The 16055-nt window shown below is 36.2% G+C and overlaps 1 protein-coding gene across 2 annotated transcripts; it reads left to right on the plus strand.

Moving 5' to 3' along the window:
- Positions 1–7097: 7097 nt before the first annotated feature.
- Positions 7098–13240, plus strand: pax1b (paired box 1b). 2 transcript variants are annotated; one of them, XM_079832136.1, is made up of 5 exons: positions 7098–7335; positions 8200–8808; positions 9577–9710; positions 10100–10298; positions 11450–13240. In XM_079832136.1, exons 1-5 carry the CDS (start codon positions 7326–7328, stop codon positions 11518–11520), a joined length of 1023 nt encoding a protein of 340 aa, XP_079688262.1. In that variant the 5' UTR covers positions 7098–7325; the 3' UTR covers positions 11521–13240. The 2 variants fall into 2 exon arrangements, with proteins under 2 accessions (XP_079688262.1, XP_079688261.1); XM_079832135.1 differs by having other exon boundaries at positions 7138–7335; positions 8020–8808.
- Positions 13241–16055: the final 2815 nt, after the last annotated feature.

Raw genomic sequence — 16055 nt, forward strand, 5'->3', positions numbered from 1 at the left:
TTTCCAAACCAATAAACAGTGAAGTCTCTCCAAACGCGTTCTGCTAAGTTACAAATGAAGGTCCGTCGGATTGGACAGCGCGCCAGCACACGGATCCAGGCTCAGATCACAGATGCTCCTTGGATGCTATACAGTGCTTGACCCAACCAATCCATTAGTCTGGTCCATTTAAGGTCGCAGGTGAGTGTTGGACCTGCAGAAAAGCGTCCCAAAAGGCCTTGACGATCGAGGGCGGATCTCTGAAGTCAAGTGTGAAATGGTGAGTTGAGCTTCTATCAGCGGAACACCAGAAATGCCTGAGTGGGATGAGGTGACACGACTAAAATGGGGGGACACCCCCCACCCCACCCCAAACTCATTTACATATCAGAAGCGTCCGTGGCACAAATGGAAACCCTCCGTTATAATTATCTATCAAAAACGCACGCGTTTTACATCGTATAAGGTGTGATTAGTCGGAAACATTGTGTGTTGTGGATGATGAGCTGTTCGTGTTGAAATGGGATTGTTTCAAATGGCAAGTGGCTAAATTATGGAAACCTTTTGGGTCAATATTTTGCTTAGAGCTTAAGTCAAGTACCAAATTCATCAAGCCACAGACCCATATTTGCCGACAAGAGCAGAATCCTGTTACTGCCCTCCTTCAGAATCCATGCTATATGCTGTAGGTCACTGATGCTTAAAAGCTTTTCGTTGATGATTCATTCATTCAGATGTTTAAACTGATGCTGAAGTACTGCGCGTTAAAACGACATACTTCACTGCATACTTGTTTTACAATGATCACAAAGCGTTTATTTTTAGACCGAAAACATGTTATATTTATTACATTATATTTACACAATATTTTACAGATGAGTTCTGAATCTGTTGCAGGTTCAATTAATAGCCTATGGTAACATTTTGCAATAAGGGTTCATTAGTTCGCATTAGTTAACTAACTATGAACAAACATTTGTTACAGTATTTATTCATCTTTGTTAGTTAATCAAAAAATAGATTTGTTCATTGTTTGTTCATGTTAGTTCACAGTGCATTAACTAATGTTAACAAATATATTTTAATAATGTATTAGTAAATGTTAAATTAGCAGTAATTAGTAGTGCTGTTAAATAGATTAATCGCGATTAATCACATCTAACAAAAGTTAATATATATTAACTTTTATGTTAGCTGTATTATATTATAGGTTTCAGATATTGTTATATACATCACACACACACACACACACACACACACACACACACACACACACAACACACACACACACACACACACGCACACACACACACACACACATATAGGCTTATATATAAAACTTACACAATACACAAACTTTTGTAGGATGCAATTAATCGTGATTAATCGATTTGACAGAATTGACACTAATAAATGCTGTAGAAGTATTGTTAATTCAAGTTAACTAAAGCCGTTAACTATGTTAACTAGTTAAACCTCATTGTAAACCTTATTATTATCATCATCATTTTTAGTATAAAAAATATGCATATGCAATTAGAAGTTAGTAGCTCTTATAAGTGGTTTATTTTTCTTTGTTGTTCGTCTTCGAGGAAAAACTGCTATGCACAAGTTATTTTTTACTTTCCTTAAAACGGGAGATTTAAGTGCATATACACATTTCCAAAGATTTGAATCGATCTAAATCAAAACGATTTTCTGTAGATTATAACTTTGCCTGTTTTGTGCGACTCTGAACGCCTCATTTACGCGTCTGTCCAGTCGTCTCCTCTGCAATGATTCGGGTGTCTCTGGTTCCTCTATTTGACAGTATATGTGATGTGAATGTTCAGTGCGCTCTGCGCGCGTCATGGGTGGTCGGACTGTGCAAACACATCTACAAACCAACAGCTAAGCTCTGGACAATAGACCAATGAAAGCCTCCCTCTGGAAGTTTTTGTGCTAGATCAGGTTTTGCATTTATTTGGGGCGCAGAAATAATGGTTGATTGACGCCCTCACACAATACACCCAAACTGGCCAAATAAAAGTGAGCGCGCTCCTTGTTGTCATGGCATTCAACTGGCCTCAATGAACGATTCCTTCATTCATGTTTAGAGCTTTGACTGTCTTATACAAAAACAAATTAGACATTCATAGCGAAATATTCGAGAGTTTTCTGCGGTAGCTTTAGATATAATTTATTGCGTTCAAGCACGCATGGGGTTTTCATCACCAACGACCAGCCAATGGATTTGCTAGTGTAAGAGCTCAAAAAGACGCCCGTGCTGTGATGAATAATAGCGCGAGCATGAGGATTCAGTGCTTTGAAAGCTCTAAAAAAACTACATGAAACAAATCTCAAGGATGTTTTGAAACAAGCTGTAAATATGAACGAAGAAAAGCTGGGTTAGCAAAATTAATTTTAAAATATAGGCCTAGCATAACAACCTACACATTATTTAGCCTACATATATGTGTGCAATTGAACGGAAGTGTCTTTCGTTTCCAATGCATGTAGCCAGTGCTATAAAAGTTCAGTTATTTATATGCTTCGGATTTGCATATTGTCCTTTAGCCTATAGTTGTATAGTGAAAGCATGACAGCTAAAAATAGAATCGAAAATTTGAAAGATTTGTGTAAGCGCGTGCTTCATGGCATGCATTGTGTGAGAGCGCCATCTAGTGAGTGAATGATGCCTAGAACTACCCTTAAAAGAAAAGGAAAAAACTGCTCTCATATGTAAAATCATTTGAAGTTCTGTTAACCTTTATCCGTATAGCCAGCATGTAAGTGTTTGATAAGCTTTTGTTAATATTCTGATAAATTTGTTTAATTATCTTAGGCCTACTGTCCCAAAGACACTACTTGTGCAATTATAATCGGTAGCACTGTTAGTCAATGTGTGACTTTAATTTGCCTTAGACATACACTGAATATTTTTCATGTGAGAACTTCTTGACCCATGATGTGATTATTAAAATTTAATTAAAATTGACCACATTTATGGTGTCTTAACTGTAACTTAAAGTCACATCAGCCTATGGCTATTTTTCTGTTTTGACACCTTCAATGCAAACTCGTTCTTTCTCGTGTCGTCCCTCTTCTGGTGCAGTCTGGTATGTACAAGCCACTAACGGGTTAAATGACATAGGTGGGGTTAGGAAGCAGGCGTTCAAGTCACTGATAGGCCTTTAAAAACATCGATCTGATAATTAGAGGGAAGTGTGTGTGTGTGTGTGTGTACTTGTACAGCTATCTTTATGATGACCGGCTTGAGTTTTAGACCATCAGAGTGAGGATAAAGAGAGTAAATTGAGGATGTTTTCCTCACTTTCTAAGGCCCCTTTAAAAGGCTGTTTGAGGGTCAAGACTTGGTTTAGGGATAATAAGTTAAGAATTAGATTTTGGGTAAGGGTTAGGGTTAGGCAGTTAGTTGTGATGGGTTAGAGTAAAGAGCTATTGCATTGTGTCAATGAATGTTGTGCACAAGAATGTGTGTGTGTTCATGTTTTTCTATCCTGGTGTGGGGACGCACACAGACTCATGGGGACTTGTGTCATCGTGGGGACCTAAATGGAGGTTCCCAAGAGGAAAACAGCTCATAAATCATACAAAATGAGCTTTTTTGAAAATGTTTTGTGTGATGGGTACACTCATCAAAAAAGAGTTCTATATGGCAATAAAATTGGTTATTGACTCGTAATCATAGGGGGAACCTTTTTAAGTGCTGTATAGAACCAATTTTGGTGCTCCAGCGGTTCTTTTGCTGAGGTGCTTTATAGCACCACTGACTGAGGTGCTATATAGCACTGCTACCCTTTACAGAACATGTTAAGATATGGTGCTATATAGCACCAAAAGTGGTTCCCCTATGATTACGACAAAGAACCACTTTTAGTGCCATATAGAACCTTTTTTTTTGAGTGTAGGTTTAGGGGTAGGGTTAGTGTAAGGGGAGAGAATATACAGTTTGTACAGTATAAAAGAGCGTCCCCACAAAGATAGTGAACCTGTGTGTGTGTGTGTGTGTGTGTGTGTGTTTGTTGTAGTCAAGACAACCCTGTCCGAGACCAAGTCGAGACCGAGACCAAGACCAATGTGTGTTGAGACTTCTGTACCACCTCAAGATGAATTTTGTTGTTAATGACTGATCAGTAACAGTGTCTTGTTCTAATTATATTTACTGATTAAAAATAAGTCATTTCTTAGCCGGTAATGTGAATCTTTATTCATTTAAGGAGTGCTGGTCTGCTCTTGGTCTTGTCTTGGTCTCTCAACCCCTCAAAGTCTTGGTCTTATCTGAATTGGTAAATTACAAATGCATAATAATGTTGAGAATAATGGTTTTTTTTTTTAATTATTGAATGTTTGTTATAAAAGCAATATCATGGTTGCAGTCATGCTCAAATTTGTGAAAACTCATACAAGTACTTTTTTGCAACAGTATCTTGAATTTTATGAGCATTTGTATTGATTTTGGTAACTTTTTTTTACTCAATCCCTCATTCATTTCTGAACCGGTACAATAAATAAATCAAATTGCATCTGAAGCAGTAATTTTTACATCCAATCACATTAATGTGATTATAATTAAAAACCGGGGCTCAAGTACTACAACACTAGTGTGTGTGTGTGTGTGTGTGTGTGTGTGTGTGTGTGTGTGTGTGTGTGTGTGTGTGTGTGTGTGTGTGTGTGTGTGTGTGTGTGTGTGTGTGTGTGTGTGTGTGTGTGTGTGTGTGTGTGTGTGTGTGTGTGTGTGTGTGTGTGTGTGTGTGTGTGTGTGTGTGTGTGTGTGTGTGTGTGTGTGTGTGTGTGTGTGTGTGGGCATGTTTTTGTGAAATATCAGGACACAAATGTGTATAATGACATGGGTATGACATAGGTATTACAAAAAGAGGGTGAAATATGAGGACGTTCCCCATGTCCTCACTTTTCAAAATGCTTATAAATCACACAGAACAAGGTTTTTTTCACAGAAAGTGAACTGCACAGTCTCCTGTGAGGGTTAGGTTTAGGGACAGGGGCAGTGTAAGGGGATAGAAAATACGGTTTGTACGGTATAAAAACCATTACGCCTATGGAATGTCCTCACATTTCACAAAAACAAACATGTGTGTGTGTGTTTTGAGTAAGTGTACTTCTTTAAAACAAAAAGGCATCAACATATAGATATATTTGTCAATTGTAGTGTGATTTATGGGCATGACGGTTATTTTACAATCCTAATATGCTACAAGTAAAACATTACAAAGCATAAATCAAAGCGGACATATAATGCAAAAAAAAAAATACTAATAAAGAAAACAAATAGCATAGCCTTGTGTATTTGACAGGTGAAAAGGGATGATGTTAAAGAAGTAAAATGAATAAAAAAAGTTATTTAAAAAAAGTAAATGAAATAATATTGTTGAATATTAAGTGTCATCATGAAAACAACTTTTATTAACACCTACTGGATAGGCTACAGTTCGCCACTGCCGGTCCTGAGTGCTTTATAGCCTATGTTAGAAACGTATGTTAGCATTTTCGTTTATTCCTTAATTAATTGTATTCTTTTCTTTGAAACCCATAGGCTATTGAAAAAAAAAATATATAGATCCATTATTTCTTTACATCAGTGACCTAAATGTCTAAATTGGTCTTTACATGTCTTGTACATGGCTTGTAGCCTGTTTTGTCCCTGTAACGATTCTAAGTTTACATAAAAAAAATAGGCATAGGCCTATATATAGGCCTATCGGATGTTTGTAAAACCAGTTTCACGCGTAGGCCTACATATACATGGATTTCTCGGCGACGTCATCACTGCTTGCGCACGCACCCGAGAGGCAGAAAGAAGAAACCTCTCGTGTTGTAGGTTAGTAGCGGCGTGTCTGTAAGTCAAAATGCCAAGGAGTTGCTGCGTGTTTAATTGTACCAACAGAGCCAGTGCTGGGTGCCTGATGTTTAACATACCTAGGGGGAAGCATGCGTTTGCCAAAAAATTATTACCTAACATGATCATTCATACATGTATCACAGCAACACTGCAAAATTAAAGACAGACAAACAGATCCAACTAAAATCACGTTTTATTGAGTCAGCAGTTATATACAAACAATAAGGAAAGCTTCAATGTTGTTGCAGTAGCGGGCCAGCGATCTGTCTTTCTGCCTCCAGGATGCGCACGCACCCTGTAATGTTTGTAAACAGGAAACCCGTGTATACACATGTTTAATTACAATAGGATGGCAATTAGCTTAGCCTTTTATGAGAAAGGCAAACAAATAGGCTACATCCAATAAAACGATGTGTAATGTGCCTGTATATCGTGTTTTGAAGCCCCTTAAACAAAAACAAAAGGCAGCGGTTCATGCGTGTAATTCCGAGAAGAACCATAAGATGGCGGCGCTGTCACACTTTTGCTCTTCGAGTTGCTTTCTTTAAGAAGTCGAGACTAAATTCCCACTGCGTTTATGACAATTAATGCATAGTCACTTTTTCGTGTAAATAACACTTATTCCATCTTCGTGTCCTTCCACTGACATTACATTAATAACAATATCTGAAGCCTGCGATTCGATTATATTGTTTATGTGTTTTCAGAATTCCGACTTTGCAATGAAACTCAGAGTAGCCTCATGGAAAAGGTGAATCAACTTATATTGCAGGATGTAACTGTGTTACAAAAGTTTTTTTCATCTTTCACCACTTTAAAAAGGCTTAAGCACATAATCTTAAAAGGTTTTCCATTGCAGTGGGTCAGGTCAACAAAACTTTTTATACAGTGCGCCTGCAAAGCCTATCATACACTTATATTGTTAATGGGAGTTGAAGATATCGTCAGCATAATTGTATTAGTCCTAAATGTCTCCATATGCTTTAATGAATAACTTATTTGCATAGGCATTAGGCTAATGATATGAATGTAAATAAGACTTTTGGATTTTTTTGGAATCTTATTACTTCGCACTTACATTTCCGAATTTGAATATATTAAAATACCACGATTTTCAGTCACGTTTTGCATACAGTCGCTTCTAAAATGGCAGGAAAAGTACATTTTGTAGCTGCATATCCGCGATGGGGCAGATCATGAGGATCGGGGCGGAGTCACGCGCTGTCTAGTGTGATTGATGCTTGTGACGCGTCAAATTGAGCGCACGAGCCAGTCTGCTGGACGGACGCAGTTTCTCAAGTGGATCAAAGATTACTGTAAAAACCTGCGCAGTCCTAAACTCAGACACTTCAGCCATAAAAAAGAAGAAGAAGAAGAGGAGGGCAGTCCTGACGGGAGACACGGGGAACCCTCTCCAATGTTGCACGGGACTACAGCAGCACAGCTAAAGGTTAAAGGAGCACAACCACTGTAGGGAAATATCACAATGCAAATGGGTAAGTGCCTTTTGAACTGTTAGACAGGAATGGAAAATATAGTTATTATTATTAATAATAATACGATGCATACACACCGATCAAATGATGTATTTTGTGCAAAGTTTAGACGCGAGCAGAAATGTCACACTTTTCATATAATAGTATAAAACTATTACACATCTAAATATTCGATAAATTACACCATTAGATTAAAATAGCCTACTTATACTCCCAAAGGCTTTACAGACATTAAAAATAGGCTAGTCTGAATCTTTTGAAATGCATTAATTTTTTATAGATGCGAGCAGAAATGTAGTTAGGCCTATATACAATTATTAGACATATAAATATTCGATAAATTATTCGGACGAACATTAGATTAAAGTAGGGCTTCTTAAACTCCCAAACACTTAATGAACTCTTAAAAATGGCCTAAATCTTTTCCTTTTTTAAAAGATAGCATACAAGTTTTTGTCCGTTTTTTGTTTGTTCCATAATTCCCTAATTTCAAAGACACCTTTCAGTAAAATAGTTCATAATATAATAATAGATCATAAAAGATTCTTTGTTAAATTATGGAGAATTTATTTTTGTTTATTATTTTGAGTGGTGATCATTTCATTTTAGGCAAACGCAATGTTGTTATAGGCTATGATAAAAATGATGGTAGGCCATAAAAACTGTCCTCTCTTCTAAATAAAGGTTTCACAGCGATACCGTTGAAGAACCATTTTTGATTCCCCAAAGAACCTTTTGTGCAACGTAAAGATTCTGTGGATGTTGAAGGTTCTTCACGGAACCATCGATGCCAATAAAGATCCTTTATTTTTAAGAGGAGCCTATATATGTACAAGATGAATATGCAGTGGTCCGTTCTTGCAGATCAGACGTACGGGGAGGTGAACCAGCTCGGCGGTGTGTTTGTCAACGGTCGGCCTCTTCCCAATGCGATCCGGATCCGGATCGTCGAACTGGCGCAGCTCGGAATCAGGCCGTGTGACATAAGTCGGCAGCTCCGGGTCTCTCACGGCTGTGTGAGCAAAATCCTGGCCAGGTACAACGAGACCGGCTCCATTTTACCTGGTGCCATCGGTGGGAGTAAACCCCGGGTCACGACGCCAAACGTGGTGAAGAGCATAAGGGATTATAAACAGGGCGATCCTGGAATATTTGCTTGGGAAATACGCGACAGACTGCTGGCCGACGGAGTGTGTGACAAATATAACGTTCCGTCTGTGAGCTCCATCAGTCGCATTTTAAGAAACAAGATCGGGAACCTGTCTCAGCCGAGTCAGTATGACAGCAAACCCTCTCCACCGCAGATCTCCTATAACCCCATGTATCCATACTCCTACCCGAACGCCATGTCCCCGACCGGCTCCAAACTGGGCAGTCCTCCGGCGGTGTCTGTTGCAACGCTATCACGGGCCTGGCCTTCCGTGCACACCGTCAGCAACATATTAGGAATACGGGCTTTCATGGACCCCGCAGGTAATCACACCTTCTGTACTATCCATGGGCTTTCGAAGCCGCGTAAACGTTGGGCGCAATTTTACGCGCGTATTCATTTATCTTCAGCTAGATCTTACCAGTTTTGTTTTGTTTTTTGCTCAACTGTCATCCAACAAAATGTCCTGTATTCTGACTAAATATTGTCAGGGAGTGACAGCGTGTTTTGTTGGTGTGATTAATGTGTTTTCTGGGTGATGGGGAATCATTTATGCATCTGGATTATATGCTGCACTTTGGTTCAGTTGCTTCTGCTGTTTGGAGATTCAAATCTTTACCTAAATAATAGTATAGCTTCTTCAAATCAGTGTTTAGCATCTTATTAAAGCAGACCTATAGAAAATAAAAAAATAAAAGGTTTTCCTAAATATGGCACGAGCTTCTGCTGAGCAGAATTTGAGGCCCATGTTTAATTTGCTCTTGCAATAGTCCGATAATGCATTAATGGGTTTCTAAATGCAACCAATGTCGCTTGCATTATAGCAAGAAGTCCACGTTTGGCGTGCAATTTATACGCAGAAATTTCTTTTTACGTGCATATGACACTTTGTGGCGTGCATATGATACGCAGTACTGAGATGGTGTTGTAATTTTCAGACTGAGCCAAGAAGTTCAACCCATCTTCATCTCAATTTTCACTCCAAGATCAGAGTGCATCATCGTGAAATCACAATCTTTTAAGTGTTGTTGCTGTTAACGTGATGCAGCTGCAGCCATTTAAATGCGTTTGATTTAATGATTGTTTTACAGCCATTGCTGGAGCAGAAAGTTATCAGCCGAAAATGGAGGACTGGACGGGCGTCAACAGAGCTTCATTCCCTTCCGTGCACGGAGTCAACGGGATCGAGAAACCTCCTATAGAAAGTGACATTAAGTACAACCAGGTGAACTTTTTTAATAGATGGTTTATTTATTCTAGCATGCATTCAAAGGCAATTTACACAATTGCATGTTTAATTTCCATTTTTGAGATCTCAAAAAATAAAGGTTCCAAAGGGGGTTTTCGCAGTGAAAAAAAAAAAAAAAAGAACCATTTTGCTTTCCAAATTATTCTTCATTTTATTAGAAACTGCAAGAACCCTTTGGGAAATGGAATCATAGATACCAACAAATAACCTTTATCTTTTTTGCTTTTAATTAGCCTAAATTGTTCCATCGAATATTTTATATTCTCATAATACAAACTTCTGTTTTTATTATGTATGCCTATTATTTGTCGTTCTTGGTGCAAAGTGATCAAATAAAAGTATAACATATACCTTTTAATTTTCAGGCTTCATCAAATTTATCGGGATATGTTCCTGCGTGCGCGTACTCCGCCTCTAATCAGTACGGGGTTTACGGTGGGCCCGCGGGTAACTACGGGCACTGGCAGTCTCAGGGCGCGAGCCTCAGCCATCCGAACAGCGGGGGCATGATCCAGAGCCCCAACCTGCACTGCGCCATATCCTTCAAAAACACGGCCCGGGAAGGTAAGAGGCCACCTGACACTCACTTAGCATGGAAACCTACACACTAACAAGACATCATTTTTAAAAAAGGTTAGTAGAATATGTGTTAGTTGGCTATTTTGCAATAAACACCACCATAGCCACTTTAAATTAAAAATATAAAAAAAGCTTGTTTACTGACCAAAAGCATATGTCCCGATAAACTGCGCAGGGGCCGGTTGCATACACTGCTTAAACTAGTCTTAAAAGTTAGTCGTCTATTTTTTTCTTCAAGACTGTTCTTCAGTTACATAAAAATTTAGATTGGTCTAATTTGAATCAGAAAAGTAAGACCGATAACCTCTTGACTAATTGCTAGTGTGTAAAATGAGTTAGTCTTAACATAATGGCTAAGTTTATGCAACTGGCCCCTGCAGAAATTAATGTAATAAGTCAAATAATTGTTCGTTCGTTTTTCGAATCTTGTCATATTTAAAAAACCCTAGATTGCGTTGAAGTCATTGTTATTTTTGTTGCTGAAGAAATGTAAAATCTGGGTTATTGTGGTACAGCTCTACGAAATCTTACATATTAATGGACAAATGTAATATTATTTAATCCTCCATTTAATGATTTATGTGCTTGGATTATTTCTATTGATTAAACAATAGAACAAAACGTCCATCATCCATATTCCATGGCGCTTTTATGGACAGTGCTTTATGATGACGTACAGCACGGTAAATGATAGGCTATCAGAGTAAAGAGGTTAGGGTAACGTTCTGAGAACGTTCTGCAAACCAATAGAACGTTCTTTTTAGTACGTTAAAAAAAACGTTTTGAACAACACAAAATGTGTTAAATCTGCATTAATTTACTGTAAACAATATTTTTCATAGCTAATAGTATCTCTGTAACTAAAGCGCTTATAAAGCCCTGCGTAAACAATCATATTTGTTTATTTTATAAAAAAAACATCTTTATGCTATTCTCATTTTGTTGTTTTCTTTCCTGACGGAATGGTCTTTACGCCATTTTAGGCCAATTTGAATGCACACATCTCCGTTTTTACCTTAAATTTCCCCCCAAGAATTTGCCGTGTAGGTCACACTGACATTGTAAAGAAGTTCTAGTGCTGAAAGGCTCATTTCCATCTTGTTTGCTACATAAACACCCCTCTCTTTTGGCTCCAGCTGTAGAAAGAAAGAGTCCTCTGAGTCTGAGCAAACACCAGCACGAGGTTCATGGACTCTCAGAGTCGTAAGAACACAAAGGAACTTTCGTCTGTTCATCCTTCACGTGCAGCTTCATCGGGAAGTTCTGGATAAAAACACACCTGGATGTTTCACACCATTGTGGAAAAGTGGGATCTGAAGCTGTGGAGACTCCACAGAGGATTTCTGCAATATTTGCAGTAGATTTTTGTTGTTCTAAATGGACTGCGATTTGTTGGAATATTCTCTTGTCAGTAAAGCAACATTGTTAGAGTCATTCGCCGTATGGAAATGAAACCATTGCATTTTCGTGTCTGTATGGCATATTGAGTTGGTATATATACATATCTATTTTTATAAATGCATTTCTGCTTAATAAAGGCATGTGGAAAGTGAACTGTCTGCAGCGCATCATCAACACTCAACGGATCGCATGTTTACTGAGAGATTATGGGATTTCGCTGTCGGTGTTTGTTCACGCTGAAAACCATAAACAGATGGACGATGCTATCAGTTCCACATTAATCTTAAATATAATGAGCATAATATGTCCTCTAAATTACTTTATAAAAGACACTGTTTTGGCGAGTAGCCTAACGAATACGATGCGTTATCGTGTCTTAACATAGGCCGATATGAAATACACAAACAAAGGAAATATTAAATAGAATAACATTTTAAATAACGAAGGAGATTAAACGAAAATGCATCCATACTATATTTCCTGACGGGCATAAAATTTCCAGACTATTGTTTTTACTTGTTGAAAGTTGAAATTGATTTAATAGGCCTACATTTTTATTTGCTTTGTACAATTTTAACTTTATTGTAAATGATCTTGATTTTTACTAAAAAATAAACCTAAAATTTACTTCAATCTGCGATACTAATTTGAAGTATTTATTAGAGTATTGGTTTGTTTTATTTACATATATTTGTTATATTATTTTATGCATTCATTATGCAATTTCACCTGTTAGTTGTCCACTTGTTAGATGTTCGATTTTCTTAAAGAAAAGTATGATAGGCTAATTATAATAAGGCTATAATAATAAAGCCAAAAATTGAGGCGTTTGACGCTGTAGCGCTTTTTAAAACGAAAATCTGACGCTGCCCTAAATCGGCAGGACTGAATTCAGCGCTTCAAAATCCCGCGATATATTTGACTTATTATTAGTCAAACAGTTTAATAATATATAACTGTCTGTCAGATGAAGTGAAGTGTGCTGAACTTCAACATCTGTTTACTTTTAGGACAAGGCATCTGCTCATAATTAAAGCATTAAGTCATTTGAACATTTGTTATAGGCTGAGGACGATAGAATCACATTAGATAAAACGCTTTTGTTGGTAACACTTTACAATAAGGTTTCATTAGTTAACTACTTTAGTTACATGAACTAAGAACTAACAATAATTACACAGCATTTATTAATCTTACTTCAGGTTAATTTCATCATTTACAATACATAATTAAAATCAAAAGTTGTATTTGTTAACATAGTTAATGCGACTAACATGAATGACTATTTTTATTAACTAACATTAATAAATATGTAACAAATGTACTGCCCATTGTTAGTTCGTTTTGGTAACACATTAACTAAATGAGACCTTATTGTAGGCTAAAGTGCAAGCATTAAAGAGAAAATATCCAAAAGTTTTATTGCAGATTTAATCACCATGCATACTATTTGTAGATCTAAGCATATTATATGCATCACTTGCCATGGATATTTACACAGAGATATCAAATAAAACTACACCCTGAAAACAACCATGTCCTGGAAAAAAGTTGGTCATTATAACCGTAGGTAAACGTTTTTACCCTGCTCCTGTTTAGCAGAACGCTCTCATCTGAGTGAACGATTGGTCCTTATCTGTCCCGTCTAGAGCTTCTTTCTCACTTATTCTCTACTCTTGTGAGCTCAGACATGTCTGGTAATGTGAGAAGCAAACATCTCTGTCTGTTAGGGTGTTCAAGCTCTCTATACGCTGAGAGGACTTAAGCCACTAAGTTCAGTTATGGTTCAGCTCCGTTTATGATCAATAAGCAAAAATGCAAAATAAGTTATACTGAGTTCCAGTATGATCCATAAGACAATGTTTTAAATTTTAGACTCGGTCTGTATGTCCCAGCAGTCAAAAGTGACAGATTGATGTATTTCTTCCTTGCAACAGTGTCATGATTCATATAGCCAGTGGAACCCAAAAAGTCCTGAAATGTTCTAATTTAATGCTGGGAATAAACAGTTTTAGGGTTTTAGAAAATGTAAAACAAAGAAGTTATGACTATATAACGAGAAATTATATATATATATATATATATATATATATATATATATATATATATATATATATATATATATATATATATATATATATATATATATATATATATATATATATATATATATATATATATATATATATATATATATATATATATATAATAAAAACAATATATAAACAATATAACAATATTAATTAATTTAAAATAGATAAATTAAAGCAAAATAAAATAATTATTCATTATTCACTTAGCATTATTAATATATAAAACAAAATGACATAAAACTATATATATTATATAAAACTTACCTATATTACATTGAAAAATTTTGTTATTTTCTTTGTAAAAAAGTATTTTATGTTCACCACGACTGTATTTATGTGGAAAACAGCAATACAGAAAAAACAGTAATATTGTGAAATACTATTATTATTTATATATATATATATATATATATATATATATATATATATATATATATATATATATATATATATATATATATATATATATATATATATATATATATATATATATATATATATATATATATATATATATATATATATATATATATATATATATATATATATATATATATATATATATATTAATATCTTTTATTCCTGTGATCAAAGCTGAATTTTCAGCATCATTACTCCAGTCTTCAGTGTCACATGATCCTTCAGAAATCATTCGAGACATTTATAATGTTACAAAAGATTTATATTTCAAATAAATGCTGTTCTTTGAACTTTCTATATCCATCAAATAATCTTGGAAAAAGCATCTGTCATGATCAGCAACTGTTTTTGATAATAATAAGATATGTTTCTTTGATTACCTGAATTTGTCTTTTGCTGATTAAAAGTATTAATTCTATAAATCTATAAAAAATATAGATTGACAGACAGACAGACAGACAGATAGATAGATAGATAGATAGATAGATAGATAGATAGATAGATAGATAGATAGATAGATAGATAGATAGATAGATAGATAGATAGATAGATAGATAGATAGATAGATAGATAGATAGATAGATAGATAGATAGATAGATAGATAGATAGATAGATAGATAGATAGATAGATAGATAGATAGATAGATAGATAGATAGATAGATAGATAGATAGATAGACTCTAACAAAAAGGTGCTATATAGCACTAAAAGTGGTTATTGGCTCGTAATCATAGTGGGATTACTTTTGGTACTATCTTAACAGGTTCTGTATATGGTAGCGTTGCTATATAGCACCTCAGTCATCCCAAAGAACCGCTGAAGAACCACTGAAGCACCAAGATTTGGTGCTATACAGCACTTAAAGAGGTTCCCCTGTGATTACGAGCCAAAGAACCACTTTTAGTGCTGTATAGCACCATTTTTTTTAGATGGTGAACAGAGAAAGTCTCAGACTTTTGGATCCCATTGTATACAAAAGAGTTGCTATTCATATCATTGTGTTTTTTAAAGACTTTGCAGGCAAACAAAGAGCTGGTAAAGAAATACAACACATCTTTAAGCGTCTTAATCCACGTCTCAGACATAATCCTAGAAAATCCTAATTTTCTGATGATGGTGATGGAACACGCTTTCAGCATCACAAGAAAAGCCGAATGTCAAAGCCTGAAGGTAATTATGGGGTATTATGAAACATGCTCTGTTGTGTATAACTAGTTTGACTTTTGTTAGTTATGATTGTCCTCCACACCTCGGGAACGTCATTAATCTCGTCCAAGTCAAACACGATTAGCTGTATTTCAGGCCACAGGGTTTGAATGTCTCAGTCAGAGCAGCGCAGACAGCAGGCGCCGTGAGATGCTCTGTACAGTCAGAGCGTGAAACCACAGCCTGACGTCTCCTGCTGCACTGCCTATCACACACACACACTTCATCATACACACACATTCAATACACTAACAATGGTTCAACTCAAACAGTCCTTTGCAGTCCTTAACATCTCATAGACCAGCTGATGGGCTGCTTTAAAATTGTGCATTGGATAAAAAATAAGGCTCATCAAATTTTAAAAGGAAGGAGGAAACACTTCCATATCTTTTGTTGTCGCTGACGTCAAAGGTTTTGTGTCCAATCAAACTCTTCAGTATTTTGATTCAACATGGACAGGTTGCGTGACAAGCCCTCATCTTCAAAAACCATGAACAAAACTCCTCAAGTTAAATAAAAACGGTGTCATTAAATACTGGTTTACCGCAATGAGAGTGAACATGTTTTGGGCTGAATGTTGTTGGCTATTTTCATGTCGAAATATAGACATTTACAAGTAAA

This window comes from Gobio gobio, assembly GCF_949357685.1.
Source record: "Gobio gobio genome assembly, chromosome: 12".
Lineage (NCBI taxonomy): Eukaryota > Metazoa > Chordata > Actinopteri > Cypriniformes > Gobionidae > Gobio > Gobio gobio.

Coding starts and splice junctions, on each gene's coding strand:
- pax1b (XM_079832135.1), top strand. CDS start 8,163: ATGTACAAGATGAATATGCAGTGGTCCGTTCTTGCAGATCAGACGTAC. Junction 8,809..9,576: donor GGCTTTCATGGACCCCGCAG/GTAATCACACCT, acceptor ATTGTTTTACAG/CCATTGCTGGAGCAGAAAGT. Junction 10,299..11,449: donor CAAAAACACGGCCCGGGAAG/GTAAGAGGCCAC, acceptor TTTTGGCTCCAG/CTGTAGAAAGAAAGAGTCCT.